The sequence below is a fragment of the Cylas formicarius genome, unplaced genomic scaffold (genome assembly GCF_029955315.1).
Source record: "Cylas formicarius isolate icCylForm1 unplaced genomic scaffold, icCylForm1.1 PGA_scaffold_10__41_contigs__length_53128322, whole genome shotgun sequence".
In the NCBI taxonomy this organism is placed as follows: Eukaryota; Metazoa; Arthropoda; class Insecta; order Coleoptera; family Brentidae; genus Cylas; species Cylas formicarius.
Window position 1 is genome coordinate 50,947,677 of NW_026844214.1, and position 16,046 is coordinate 50,963,722.

At 35.3% G+C, this 16,046-nt stretch overlaps 1 protein-coding gene across 2 annotated transcripts; it reads left to right on the forward strand.

Annotated features, from left to right (window-relative positions):
- Positions 1-39: 39 nt before the first annotated feature.
- LOC132702991 (uncharacterized) lies at positions 40-14,456 on the forward strand. 2 transcript variants are annotated; one of them, XM_060671984.1, is made up of 9 exons: positions 40-198; positions 251-395; positions 446-1,122; positions 7,547-7,728; positions 7,795-8,238; positions 9,787-10,098; positions 10,156-10,410; positions 14,007-14,201; positions 14,334-14,456. In XM_060671984.1, the coding sequence occupies exons 2-9, from the start codon at positions 316-318 to the stop codon at positions 14,403-14,405; spliced, it is 2,217 nt and encodes a 738-aa protein (XP_060527967.1). In that variant the 5' UTR covers positions 40-198; positions 251-315; the 3' UTR covers positions 14,406-14,456. The 2 variants fall into 2 exon arrangements, with proteins under 2 accessions (XP_060527967.1, XP_060527958.1); XM_060671975.1 differs by having other exon boundaries at positions 7,547-8,238.
- Positions 14,457-16,046: the final 1,590 nt, after the last annotated feature.

Sequence of the window (16,046 nt, forward strand, 5' to 3'; positions counted from 1 at the left end):
AAAATGGCTTTTATAATTCGATCAGAACCCAGTAACCTCAAAAATCAGTTGTTGGCTGGCTATTATTGCCAATAGAAGTTAGGAAGAAGAATCACCAACCTTACCATTATAACCCAATGGCAATATAATATTTATTTTTGTAGATTTTGGTTATTTAATTAGGTATCTTCTATGAAAGCACTTAAGTCTTCGTTAATGGTATGTTTTTCTGATTTAACAATTAATTACAATGTTGTATATGTCGCCGTAGGATACGTGGGTTATATTAATAAATAACACCAAATTTATGCATCATATTGTTTCTAAAACGTAAGAATGAATACAAATTACAATAAAAGAAAAGCTGATAACAAGAACTATTATTCTGAAAGAGGACGCCGTTCATCTTATCTTAGGTAAACTAATATTTCTTCCCTGCATTTGATGAAGCAGTGTTACATTTTAGACCACATAGGCAAAATGTTCATTATTCCCATTCCCGGTATCATTATTACAACTTTGCAACGGGCTACCCCAGAGCAACGAGAGCAAATTCAAATCACTACGATAAGGTAAATAGACCGTCTGTGAGAGCGGCTTCTCCAGTGGAGGGAACTGAAGAATTTACTATGAAGCAAATTCAACAAACCAGTGCCATTATCATGAGACAGTTATTATCACCAGAAGAATCAACTGAGAACCTTAAAAATGATTGTCCCCATAAAGTGAATGAATCATTGAGTAGTCCTAAAAGCCAAACCACAACAACAACCAAACGGGACAAGCAGATTTCACTTCCGAAAACAAGTAATTTTAAAACAAACAAGAACAACGAAAAGTTTGACATCAATGTCATTCAGGAAAAAATAATTAACCACATTATGAATTTAAACAATGGTAAGAAAAAGAATCTGATAAACTCCGCATGCAGTGGATACGATAAAGCCATCTGGCAGATACAGAAACAGAAACGGCTTGAGATATCGAGAGCGTTAAGGAATATGTGTGCATCCCAAAACACTCAGGAATCCACTAACTTTATCAACTCTATTATGCCCGATATTGGGATTCAAATTCAAGACTTACCAATTGAGGTTATTGAAGAATTAAGAATGACTCTCAGTCTAGATGGTGAAGGTTTAGGTAAGCAATTATATTTGGTAACTAAAACTGCTTAATGGCAATATTGTAATGTGAAAAAGGCAGCCATCAAATTTTCTTCATTACATTCATTGTGAAGCCTAATATAACCAAATGGACACAAATGATCGATTTTAGAAATAAGTCACCTCTATGACAATTTAATATGCTTTAATACCAGTTTAAATTGGTTAAAATTTTTGCTACTTAGGTTTAGCATAGTAAAATAACTTATTTTTTAATAATAGGTATGATCCACTCTTGCCCTAATAACATCTCTTACTCGATTAGGCATAGATCTAACAAAATTCACTATTGTTTCTTGTGGAATGTTAAGCCACTCTTCCTCTACTACAATAATAAGCTCAGGGGTACGAAGTCTAGTTCGAATTCTCCGTTTTAGCTCTTCCCATGAATGTTCGATCGGATTGAAGTCGCGACTGCATGCTGGCTACTAAATAACTCGAAAACCGACTTCTGTAATGTAATCTTGCACGATTCTTGCGGTGTGGGGCCTAGCATGTATAAAAATGAATTCTTCTCCAATATAGTCGACATATGGTACATGATCTGATAAAATACCCCCATGTACCCCGTGTGTCAAAAAAAACGACCCACTATAGGATCTGGACAGCCATAGGAGATAGGAACAAAAGTTTCGTACAAAAGCTTCTTGGATTTAAAATATTATGTTCCCTCTGACATCAACTTTGTTATTTTAAATGGAACATCCTGTATATATCGCCATTTTTGGAATCCTTGGTTATAATAAAGATCTTTTTCTTACGGAATTCCTATTCGAATTTTGCATAGTTTAGGCCGAAATTGAGGTTATGTGTTTTTTTTTCATATTATGATTGGCCCATATAAAATTGTCTTGTGACGCTACTGATCCAGGTATTGCAACGAAAATTTAACCACAGTCTAAGGAGATGATCCACCACTCAGTTTGACAGATGCCCCTTAGCTTATACAAGGTATCCCGAATGGGTTTTGGCGAATTTAATTATCGAAATCTCAAGATTTTCAAATGGAACACCCTACATTTTTATTCAGCTCTCAATTCTAAGAGAAAAAATAAGGTAAGTTTGGAATTTATCTTTAATTTAATTTTTTCTTACTTTTTGAGATATTCGAGGTTTAAGATAATACCCACTTGTTGGCAATATTAGGTATTTTTGAAATAGCAAAGACGTGATCCTACTTTTAAAGATATAATACTCCAGATATATGAACGAAACCTATTGCTAACAATACAGATTTAATAAAACTTCAGAATTCATATTTAAAGAAACATTTAATTATCTAGGTTGATTGAAAATACTAAATAACAAAAATAGGTGATTAATGTTAATAGGTTAACTAATCAAGGTAACAAATTTGAATAAATAAATCTATAGAAAAAAGTTAACTAAAAAGCGTTCGTTAATTCGGCCCATAAAGTTTAGTTAAAAATGTTGCTCTTAAAATGCTCGTTTCATCTGGCATCAGAGCAATAAAGAAATATCAAAATATTTAAAAATGCAGTTGCTATGACATCGCAATATTTTTTTTGACACATTAAGGTATAAACAAGCTTTGACATTTCTGTTTGTTTTTTGTTTTTCATATTTCTCTTTAAAAAATTCATAGTTTTTTGTTAGTATATATTTTATTTGTATTTTAAATAAGTTATAGTTTTTTGGATAACCTATAAACTTTAAATGTTTATTTTTGTTATTAGGTATTTTTTTTAGGTAATGTTTCTTTAAATATGAATTCTGAAGTTTTATTAAATCGGTTAAAGTGTGTAGTATAGAATTGTTTTTTCTAATGTTAGCAATTGGTTTTATTCGTATATCCGGAGTATTATATCTTTAAAAGAAGTAATATCGTGTCTTTGCTATTTAAAAAATGCCTAATATTTCCAATAAGTGACCTAAATTTAAATTCAAGAAGAATTTATACGGGTCTTATCTTAAACCTCGAATATCTCAAAAAGTTTGATATCTGAATAAAAATTTAGGGTCTTCCATTTGAAAATCTTGAGATTTTGTTAATTAAGTTCACCGAAACGGTACCACCTATTTGGGATACCCTGTATAAGCTGAGGCGCATCTGTCAAACTTATTGAGTAGCGCATCATCTCCTTAGTCTGTGGGTAAATTTTCGTTGCCTGGATCAGTAGCGTCACAATACAATTTTATATGAGGCAATCAAAATATGAAAAAAAAAAAAACACATACCCTCAATTTCTGCCTAAACTATGTAAAATTGGTGACAGGTAGAGAGACCTGAGTCGCGGTTAAGATTGTTAATTTGTTTATAGATTTCTATCGACTCTCGGATTTTTCGTTGGTAGAAGAATTGATTACATGCAAGAATTTTAGTTTTATCGAATAAAATTTTATGCCCGGTTTCATGAGTGTGTTCGGCAACAGCTGATGAGTTTATTTGTTTTAGTCATAAGGCTCTTTCGTGTTCTTTGAGTCTATTTGATATTTTTCGTCCGGTCTCTCCAATGTATTCTTTGCCGCATATGCATGGAATGCAGTAAACTCCTGGCGTCTCAAATGGAATTTTCTTTTTAACGGACGGCAGATGTTGAGAGATTTTCGGACAAGTGGTAAATCTGGTTTTGACGTTATACTTCTTTAGAAATTTTGTTATGTGGTCAGTGATGTTTTGAATGTAAGGAAGGACCACAGTGGCAACTGTAGGATTGCTTTCGGCCTCATTGCTATTGGAAGGTTGTGGCGAAGTGTATATTTTGATGGAATATCTTTAATGAGAGAAGAGCAGAGGTAAGGTGTTTTAATTCTGTTTTCAGTGACTCGGGCTGAGATAGTTTTACGGCTCTGTAAACAAAGAGTTGATAACCGATGATTTTTGCGCCGGATGGGGATGTGACCATGCATTAAGGTATCGGTCTGCGTGCGTAGGTTTTCTGTAAACACAATGACCCAATGTTAGGTCTGATTTTCTATTGATAAGAATATCTAAGAATGGCAGGTTATTATTAGCTTCCAACTCAATGGTAAAACGTATGTTATGGTGTATCGAGTTTAAATGTCTAAGAAAATCTACTAGGGTTTCTTGATCATGAGTCCAAATAACAAAAAAAAATTATTCGATAAAACTAAAATTCTTGCATATAATCAGTTCTTCTACCAACGAAAAATCCGAGAGTTTATAGAAATAGAAGAAAATAGAGTTTTGTAAAAAGCATTACAGCAGTCTGTGGAAGTTTCTTTGAAAAAAGTGACTTTTATTTTAAGCAATGATTCCAAAAATGTCGATATATACGGGGTGTTCCATTTAAAATAACAAAGTTGATGTTGGAGGGGATACTATTGGAACACCCCGTATCAACAAATTATAATATTTTAAATCTTCAGTACAAAAAACTTTTGTACGAAACTTTTTTTCGTATCTCCTATGGGTGTCCAGATCGTATAGTGCGTCATTTTATTTCGCACCCGGTGCACCTAGCACCAGTTAAACCTCCTGGCCCTTGATCACGGTCGCCCCTACGGATGAAAACAGGGTCGGTTCGTGCGTCCATACGAATTGCACACCATAAGGGCTCCGCTCTTTATTGTGGCATCCTGCAAATCGCTCTCCCGTTCTTCGGTACACTTTTTTTGGTCGGTCACTATCAAAAAGGCACAGAACAACCCCCCATTGGTAAAATGTTCAAGTGTAGGCGTACTTGTGGATGAGCTGGAGTAAGTTTTGGACCAATTGCAGTTGTTTTGTAGCAGTTGTTGTTTTTGAGGTTCTTGTTCTTTTTTCTTTACTTCTAATGGCCACAACTTCATAAGGTCATTCGGCCAGCTTACACAATTATGAACATTATTCAAATATCCTGAAAAATGCCTTCCTTACCAATCCATCATCCTCCAGGTTGATTAACTTATACAAAAACGGGAACAACTTCTAAATAAATTGTCAAAAAATGACGACCGATTTTTCAAACGTTTCCCGCAATTATCTTACACGGGATATACGATCCCATCCGGCCTGATTACCAGCGTGAGTACAAGACACCCGGAAACCGTGTTAACATACACATCATGGAATAACAAATCACAAATCCGTGAACAACCGCGTAAAACGAAACACTATTTCTCAAAATTATAGGCACTACGCCTCTATCACTTCAGATAACAAATGCACAAAACAAAATTTTCTTTAAACGACACTAATTTCGACCGATTTCTACACTTTTTTTGGAACCGGGCATGAGCAACGTCCGCCATGTGCAATGGTTCCATCGAAAGTCCCTACAGTTTTTCAGGTTCCTTACTTCCTTCCATTACTTCTATTGGCCACAATTACTATGGTCACTTGGCCACTTACGAATATTGTTAACGTTTACTTTATGACCTGGGGGTGCCTTAATTAAAAGAGACTGGACGGAAAACATGACGGGGCCGACAACGATTATAACAAAAAATGAACCGACATCCCCCCGCTTCCACCGGGGACCATCCGGGCCCATCCGGCCTCCATACCGGCGACAATTATCACTTTAAAACATTCACTAAACACTAAATCCACCAAGTGGAAACCGATTTCAAAATTTTTCGGGACGATTACAAGGGATTCTGAGCGATTCGGAGCGAACGGAGGTGAAACCGTCGCGAGCAATGCTCCCTCACAGAATCCTCAGTTTTTCAGGTTGTTTTCCTTCAGTCTTCTTTTCATTGTCCATTGACTAATAGCAACTCTTCGAACTTCATGGAGCTGAATTGCATTTGAACCGCATTAAGGTGACGATTTCTTATTATTGTTGACACAAGCGGTCACCACGAGCCGTTGTAATTCGCCTTCTGCCTGTTCGAGAGCGCCTAGCAAAGAATCAGCTGTATCATCCGGTGTATTTAACTCGAAAGTTCCAACTATATCAGTTGGTTCCCCAAACTCTTGTAGATTTATGTTATCGTTCATGTCTTCTTCGTCAGTCAAGGCATCCATGCCGGGTGGAATATAGACCGCGTCAATATGTTCTGTAAACATTTTTTTATGTTTTTTTTGACATAAATTTACAAGAAATGGAATGCTACAATACATAAGAATGTAAATCCAAATAATACTTACGACTTTCATTGTTATTGCTCTCATCCATCACGATCTCCTCCATAGCCGCCTCTAATTCCTTTTGAGTCAAATACCTCGGAAATGGCATATTTTACGAACTGTAACGTTCATTGCACAAGGCACAAACTAATACTCAAGAACACGCTAATTGTTGGATGTTTATTCTACATGCGCTGACTTGTATAGACTTGCAATAACAAAGTTTTGTTTCACAGATAAAACCAGTGGCGCATTCACGCACCAGTAAATATTTTCAAAAAGTAAAGCATAATCAATATAGTATTTCCGATGCTGTAGACTTAACAAATATTTTTTTTTATGTACCCCTTTTGTTAACTGTTGAAGTCATATATAAGATCTATCCTTTACACATAAATTAGCGATTTCTACGGTTTTATGTCCTTTAGTAGTGATAATAATAAAATTTCTAAATGGATGTGCAAAAATATTTCCTGGATGTGACAAAAAAAATCATAGAATAGGTAGTGCATTAACGCACCACTGGGACCAAATGGGTTAACAAGTTTGTTACTATCACTATAACTACTGCCAGAACACTTTTCATTTGTTTAACTGTAGCTACGCATCTAAAAAAATCAGCACTCTTGACAAATTTACACTCATATTAAACGCATATTAAATTGTCTTCGAAGTAGCGTTTATTTTTTGGTTCAGATGAATAGTTTTTAGAAAAAAATATATTAGTCAAAAATTTACAGTTATGTTATATAAATATTATCCAAAAGCCCCGAAAAGCGGATTAGATTCAAAGGACCAATGTAATTAAAATAATCTGCAAATTGCAACTGGCCTTTTTCTGTTTATATGTACTATAAAAATGAACAACGTAATATGTATACAATGCAAGAAAATATAAAGATGTAGTTTCCTGTGAAAGCAAAAAATAAATGAAACGCAAAGAGGTAATTTTTTTTTTAATCAAAATAAATAAGAAGTAAAAGTTCAGATTTTCACGAAATGACATGACAGTTGTTTCGACAACACCGTGTCTTTATCAAATGTTTGATAAAGACACGGTGGTGTCGAAACAATTGTCATGTAAATATATATAATTTCGTGAAAATCTGAACTTTTAGTTCTTATTTATTTTGATAAATGGATTTTCATCAAGTAAAAGCCACCTCAGTTCAATTTTTAAAAATGTTTATATTCCACGTTCCCTTTCCAGTTTCCACGCGTTTTAATATTACAAGTTACATTGTTGCAAATATTTTTTGTTTTATTTACGAGCGTGCAGTCTGGGGCGATAAGAAAATAACGTTTTTCTTAAAACATCGTGTAATTCGAAAATGAAGAGGTTTGGGACATATAGGGATTTTTTTAGATAACTTCCCCTTTGTATCTGATAATGCCACTAGTCCTCTCTCTAAAAGTTGTAATGATAACGTCGTGATTGATGTCAACCAGGAATCGGAAGAAACTGAGCCTGTGGCAACTGAGGACCCAAACGAAGTTGCACCAATTAAACTGGAAACATTTGCGGACGACATAGCGAGTAGGACCGAGGTTCGAAACGAACAATGCTTATTGCTATGCAACGAAACTTGCGATCAAGTGAATATTTCAGTAAAGGAGGAAATTGAACCGAATCAGAACGAAATTTGCGACGAAGTAAATATTTCGATCAAGGAAGAAGACGAATTGAAGCAAAACGATCAAATGGAGAATGAACCTTCTGAGGAATTTAAAGTGAATCGGATAGAAAGATGTTGCCAGACGGATCGTCCGGCTCCCACGAGCGAAAGCTTTTTAAATTTCTTTGCCGAGGAGTTTGGAGGCTGCGACACAACTAGTTTGTCGGCCGTAATCGGCAAGATGCATTTTGTCGACGAATGTGTGGGCAAGTTGATCGAATACAGACAGTCTCTGTTTAAACGGTTGCAGATTGCCGACAAGAAGGCGGAAGAAACGGTGCCGCCGGAACCGCTACGGGAGAAAGGCAAGGAGAGCGAAAAAGAGCATAGTTACGACGTCATAAGTTTTCCCGCTTTGCAGGAAAAAGTTGTGGACATAAAGGTAAAGTCTGTTCGTAGATATAAGAAAGTGACTAACTGATACGAATTAAGGAAAGACCCTGGCAAGCTGTAAGAATGAAATAAGGCCCAATACGTCCGTACTTTGCTTAGAATTGAATTATTTGAGGTTTTGTTTGGAAAGATACCAAACAATGTTTATTTATTTATGTATATATTTATGTTTAAATCTAAAATAAAATTACAACTTATTTTTATTGCCTACTTAAATTACTTAAAGATATTCACATAATATATCAGTATCACTATCGCTATCATCGCCTGTTCTAATTATTATTTGTTCTATATTATTTGCAATATGGATATACGATTGTTCTGCTTTTTCTATATATTTAACAGAAATTTGCCCAACTTTGTAGAGGGATGTCAAAAACTTCGGTTTCTATAAGTTTGAGGACATTGGAGTTAACACGGGGAAAACATTGTTACGACGAATGGCAGATTTTAGTTGGTGCCAAACATGTTCAATTTTTGCATAATTATCACAGACGTATTCCTTTTGTAGGTTCAAGCTTTGTAGAACATCAATTAATTGCTGTTTGGTATAATCTTCGTGAAAATAAATGTCGTTATTATGCATGTAGTTCTGGATTGTTGCTTTTGTGTCACACGAGGAAGGGGTTTTAGTCAACTGTCTACTGTGATAACTTGCATTGTCCATTAGAATGACGCTATTAGGAGGAATGTTTGGAACTAGTTTGTTTTTAAACCAACCTTCAAATAAATCAGCGGTGGTGTCTTCATGGTAATCCAGAGAAGAATCTTTAATATTTTTCGCAGACAGAGAACGTCCATTTGGAATCCAACCATCCCTTTTCCGGGGTATCATAAGTGTCGAACAACCAGGTTTCATCCAAGTAAATAATTGGACTTTGTTCTCTGTAAATCCTATTTTTTTCTAGATATTCCAGTCGCCATTTCCGAATTCCAAAAGATTCCATTAAAACTTGTCAGGTAGTTCTGCCACATTTAACACCGTTCCTCGTATAACTGGTAAATTTTACGCCGTATTATATCTTGATCACTTTCATGTACACTCGAGAAAATGTCAGCATCGCTTCTTTTTTTCCTCGCTGAAATGGGATTATTCACAATTTTCCATACAGTTAATGTTGGAATTTTTGTCAATGTGGCCGTTTCTTCTAAAGATGCTTGCTTGCTGGCACCACGTTCAATGAGGGTCAAATAAACATTGTGTATATCTTCCTTAGTTTCAATAGAATAGTGTTTTCTACATTTGGGCAGGAGCATCTGCTGGATGCACTAGAGTCGCACATATTTTGTATATAAGTAGTATACCAAACCAAAGAGTATTAAACACAGGTAGGTATAAAATTATTTTCTATTACGGACCACAATTTTACCTGAATTTAAATTCCGAAACTTTAGGTAATAATCTGGTTGCATTGTATGTTAATGACCACCGCTGGATAATCCCATTCAAAAGCAATTGGTCACTTTCTTATATCTATGAACAGACCATATATTCTGGTAGTGTGAGCCGCGCCTACGAGTCTGTGATTACTTTTAGGTGGTGGAGGAATACATAGTGGCCGCTACCGAGAAGGGACGAATTTTGTATTTCAGTTTAACGGGACCCCTGGTTCACGCCATATGCGTGACGAACGTTCCCTTGACCTGTATGCTGCTGTGTCCCAGCAAACTCGATGCGACGTACATGTACGTCGGCTCGTTGGGCAGCGATTTGATAGTTTACAACTTCGACAATCGGAAAATCGTCAAGGCCATAGCCATCGCGGATAGCGTGCAGTGCATGGATGCGAAGTGGGGCTACGTGTTCGTGGGATGCTTACGGGGAACGTTACTGAGATATTCCTTAAAGGTACCCGCGATCAAGTCTAAATAAAACGTGGCAAGGTGCAGTCGAGCGCGTTTTCAGAAAGAAAAAGTGGAGTTCGAGGATAAGTCCATGACCAACATTCACGTGATAAAGGCGGTCCAAGAAGGGCCTCGGTACGTTTTGTTGGTGGGAAATCGCAACGCTCCCGTTTGCGTGCGCGACGCCCTCTCGGGCCTTTATCTGCGCAATTTTTCCAAGGACGAAATGCCCGTCACCGTCTATTCGTTGTTGTTAGAACGGAATTTACTTTATTGCGGAACCACGTGCAAAGACATTTTAGTTTATAATTTCCACGTAAGTAGAATTCCAATTAAATTAAAAGTAAACAAGGATTGTCTAAAAACGTTTTTGACACGACGTTTCGTCGTTTGATGGACCGCAGGCTTCGTGGACCCATCTCTGACAAGAACTACATCGAATCCACTGGTCAACAGGTTTGCTTCTTTCAGAATCTGTTTTCTTTGGTGGTGCTGGCTTGTTTCTCCCATTCATATCTTGATTTGGAGGTTTAGGGGGTTTCTTTACTGATAGGCCCTTTCCTTTCAAAGAAGGCAATTTACTGGTTGACACCATACGTAGTTTCGCTCCGGTACTGGCTAGCAATTCATGTTTATAAGCTGTGCTCGTTAAGATAGCAGCTTTACTTCTAGAAATACTAAAAGGATGTCGGACTTCCATTGTCTTTATTTTTAACTTGCACAACGTTTCGTACAGTTGTATCACTTACCCGTTATCAAGGCTACAAGGTTTATATACTAGGCGACGGCACTCATCCATGACGGAGTCGGGAGTAGTGAAGCGTGAAGTTGTTCAACTAGAACGCCAGCATTGGCGCGCCTCATTAGAGGTTGTCAAATTGTTGGTATATCCACTCTTGGATTGCTGAAGATGTTTTCATTGTTTCTAATGAAAACTGCTTCTTTAAAATCGCGCTTTCTCCAATGCTGTTCTCTGTGAACAACCATTGGATGTTGTGTTGTTTGGTCCACACGTTTTCTGCGATACCTGATTTTTGCGTTTCACCTTTCATTGTATGTTTCTTGTGTTCTTCAACTCTTATTTTTAGAGGTCGTTTGGTTTCGTCAATATATGACTCTCCGCATTCACAGGGTCTCTGGTAGATACACTCTTTCTCTTAAGTCGACGTTTCAGGCTTTGCTTTTCTTAATGTTGATCCATATTTAATTCGCCTAATCTTTTCTGATATTCCTTTCACGTATGGGATCGTCAAGAGAGAAAGAGTATCTACCTCACATGGTTCCGGTGTTGTTTCCCGCTTACAGTTTGCTATTATTTTGTTTATGGATTTTTCGGAGTAACCGTTCTGAAGCAAATCCTTTTTAATATTATTCAATCCGGCATCGAGAGATGCTTGGTCGCTACATATTGTGATTGCTCTTTTGCACAATGTTTTAATTATTCCTAATTTAGTTGCTTCAGATTGCTTAGACTCAAAATTTAGATACTGTCCTGTGTGTAGAAAATTAAATTTATCGGAAGCCATGGAGATTAACAAAATAAGACATTCAAATATTTAACGATCAATTAGATTTAAATACCTCTCCTTTATTGAACTTAAATTCTCACATTGATTGTCATTTTTCGGCATATATAGTAGCAGGTAGTTTGTAAATATTACATTTGATAAAGACAGGGTGTTGTCGAAACAATTGTCATGTAAAAATATAGAATTTCGTGAAAATCTGAACTTTTAGTTCTTATTTATTTTGATAAATGGATTTTCATCAAGTAACAACCACCTCAGTTCAATTTTTAAAAATGTTTATATTCCACGTTCCCTTTCCAGTTTCCACGCGTTTTAATATTACAAGTTACATTGTTGCAAATATTTTTTGTTTTATTTACGAGCGTGCAATCTGGGGCGATAAGAAAATAACGTTTTTCTTATCGTAATTCGAAAATGAAGAGGTTTGGGACATATAGGGATTTTTTTAGATAACTTCCCCTTTGTATCTGATAATGCCACTAGTCCTCTCTCTAAAAGTTGTAATGATAACGTCGTGATTGATGTCAACCAGGAATCGGAAGAAACTGAGCCTGTGTGAAAATCTGAACTTTTAGTTCTTATTTATTTTGATAAATGGATTTTCATCAAGTAAAAGCCACCTCAGTTCAGCTATTGGAAGGCTATTTACAAATCTTCTAGATTCCTGCTGCCTTAAACTTGCTGACCTTTCGTTAATCATCTGGTTGGCTTCTTCAGAACTGAAAATGGCTCGCATTCCACTTTGCACCTGTACATTGTTTGTTAAAGGGGTAGTGCAATCTAAGTGTATTAAAGAAAACAAGGCGTATTTCAAATCAAAAGCCTTGCATGAATATATTCTAACTCATTTACCCTTATTTTTAAAAATATTTTTGCATTTAGCACACTGTACCAAGTGCAGTAAGTATACAAAATTACATTATCAATTTTAATCAAATTTATTAATGAAGAATCGAGTTTATATTAATTGTGAATTGAAGCCTGGCGGAGAAAGTTTACGGTTACCGTTGCCTCCAAACACCTCAATTGCAGCTTCGAATTATTTATTTTTCTGGTCCAAATGATCTCTTCAATTACTCAAATTTTGGACGAATTGTAAGGAGAATCAGGTAATTTATTTTCGATTTTTGAAAGTTTCTCACTAACTGTGCACCATTGTTCTCACCCTCAGACGTATCTAAAAGAGGAGCATTAACATTCCCTCTGAGTCACGGTTAAGATTGTTTGGTTGCTTATAGATTTCCATAGATTCTCGAATTTTTCGTTGGTAGAAGAATTGATTACATGCAAGAATTTTAGTTTTACCGAATAAAATTTTATGTCCGGTTTCGTGATTGTGATCGTGTTCTTCTTTCAATGTTGTAAACTCCTGGCATCTCAAACGGAATGTTGTCTTAGACGGATCGAAAATGTTGAAAGATTTTGAGACAAGTGTTACATCTAGTTTCCAGGTTATATTTCCTGAGAAAACTTACATAAAAGAAAACAAATCGTTTAAAATCGTTTTCCTGTATTGACGCGTTTTTTGACCAACAAATTCTTTTGGGTTCATTATTTCGAGAGCCTCTCTACAGAATACATTAACAAAAAATTGTACGTTTCCAATTTAGAGCAGTTCACTATATCGCGAGCCTACTGTATTTTGTTGCGAATAAAAAATTTCTATTAGTAAAATATTCAACAAATGAATAATTAAAAACTATGAAAAATACATGGCTACGAAAATAGAGCCTCTCAATACAAATACAATACATCAACAAATAGTTTGGTTATTTTACTTACTCTTTACTCTTACTCTTTTTTTTATAACAATTGGTACAGTAACCATCGTAATAATATTATTATTAGGTGCAAAAACATTAGGATAGAATAGAAATATATCTTCCAAAATGTAAAAATATATGTTTATTTAAAATAATATATTTTGTTAAAGCACACATTGAAAAAATATAATTTTACCTCGTATCTCAAAAAATTATCTTTTACAATAAATCTGAGTACCCCACTATATTACGAAACAGGGAGTTTAAAATACAAAGAGTGCCTGAATGGCCAAATTTACTGTTTTTGTTTCTCCCTGTATATCAAAAACAAAGTCAACATTCGTTTCACATAAGCCGAGCCCAGTATTGCGAAAACCGCATGCCTCTATGAATAATGATGAAGAAGTAGACACATTGTATAGAAGAATATTTAATATAGGGATACTCCTAATTTTTTCTTTCATTTTTCGTTTATCTCTTTTTTTCTGGTACATTTATATACATTCAAATACATTATACATAGTTTATAAGAATTTACAACAATATTATTATTAAATAATTAGAAAGCAAAGATTTATTGAAATATTGATGAAGCAGAGCAATTACCTGATATCTTTTAGGAAGGGCATTTCGTCAAATCACTTGACGCATCGAAATCTAAAGGTATAAGTTGCATGGTTATCCACAAAGGTCTTCTTCTTGCGGGTTGCACCAACGGGTTAATATACGCCTACACTACCAAAACAAATGCATTTGTGGCCAGTATTCAAGGACCCGGAGGCGTCATCTTGTGTATGGCACTGTTTAGAAATCAGGTAATTATGATCACAGTTTTTTTATTTTTAAAATATGTCAAAAAACTAATCTCTATTGCTAAGGTATAATATTCAAATAAAAACTTTATACTTGTGCATGATTTATTTGTTTTAAGTGCCGGAATTTTGTAGGTTATCGTGGGCACCATGTCATATCAGTTTCAGTCTGTCGTGATACCAGATCATATTTTATCATTTTTGTAACGTAAATTTGTAAGTATAAAAATAAATAAAAAGTTATAGAAAAGTAAATGTGATATATCAAATTTCTACTCCAACTATGTATTTATAAAACCCGATCAAAATGAACTTTCTTTTTGATCTACGAAAATTTATGCATAAAATTGACTTAATTTTATAGCAGCTCTAAAGATTCCGCTTACCGTGAACTTATTATAGTGGACCTATTTTTTCGGGTCCCAAATACTTTATTTCCTTTCATAACGAACCCTTTTTCTGAAGCGACCGAATACAATCTACATATTTAGAAGTTAGTGAACTTGCTAAGCTTGTTATTTTTCCACATATCGGTCTTGAGGTTTTATTTTTTATCAGCTTATGCGAAACAAATTTTAAACGGAAGAAATTAAAGGAAAAAACAAAATTGAACTATTCTAGAAGTTGAATCAAACGTTTCAAAAAGAGACACAATATCAGTAATGGAACAATTGTGGAATGGACTGAATACTGAATAAAAGATTACAGTTCTAGCAGCGGCAAGCATGTCTGGACCAGAAATAAGGAAATTGTTGCGGATATGAAAGTCTCTCAATTCAAGATGTTTTAAAAACAAAAATTTACCCATAAAATGAACTGTAAAGCTTGAATAACATCAGATGAAGACCTGAAAGCGAACAACTTCAGCCAGTGGACCATTCCCTCAAATGTCACCGAAGGATTTTTTTTTTATGAAAAAATAAATCCTTTTCTATAGATCTCTTTGGACGCCTAAATTATATTCACAGGTCCTGGCAAAGGGTTACTAGATAAACCATTCCCAATTGCTCCGAGCATGAAGGACTTTTAAGAGTGGAACTTGAATATGACTCCTAGACCCAGAATTGGGATACGATGAAAATGTGCAATTAATAGAAGAACACGTTAAAACCAAATTTGGTGACTTTAGTTTTAGCTACTATGTTAGGATTGACAGTGGATATTGCAACAAGAGAATCTTTGCTTTAAGGCATGCACATCTATTTGTTGTGCATTTTGTTTTACATTGGCATTTAGAAAATCCCTGTCCGGTACCTATCGACCGTTTGGTTGCAATATTAATATATTTTCGGGATACACGCTAAACTGAGATCTGGAGAACCCTTTTAAAATTCCATTGCGTGTTCCAATTTGAAAATAGTCATCATCCGTTTTGGTTAATAAACATTCCAATATTGCACGAGAATCTCCCCGTCCTCTGTCAACTTCCAGTACCTTAATTCTTACTGTCATTCCTACCTTCGCCGGAGGTTGCGGAGCATCGGAAATTAATTTCATGCGCTTAGCTTGCTTATGTAAGTTTTCTTTTGATTTTGCTCCGGCATTATTGATCTGTGATTGCACCGTGCAAATATCGCACATTTTATTCCGACTTTGACTAAATGTGTTCATTTCGGTTAAAATGAATATTTTAACTACGGAGTTTAGCAAATGTATGCATTGGCTAGTAAATGAATGCTTTGACTGCAACATATACATACTTATATAATATGGTATGTTAGAAAAAACATTAAACAAAAATTAGTAAAAGAAACGTCAAATACAAAATTTTGGGCGTGAAACGTATAACAGGAAAATTTGTTCCGAAACAGCTTCTAAACAAAAGGACCGGTGAAGTAGCATCGCTCA

Bases quoted from the DNA above. Each gene is read 5' to 3' on its own strand.
- LOC132702991 (XM_060671975.1), top strand. From the start codon at position 316: ATGAATACAAATTACAATAAAAGAAAAGCTGATAACAAGAACTATTAT. The intron at 1,123-7,546 runs GTAAGCAATTAT...GGATTTTTTTAG, and splicing joins TCTAGATGGTGAAGGTTTAG to ATAACTTCCCCTTTGTATCT. The intron at 14,202-14,333 runs GTAATTATGATC...GGAATTTTGTAG, and splicing joins TGGCACTGTTTAGAAATCAG to GTTATCGTGGGCACCATGTC.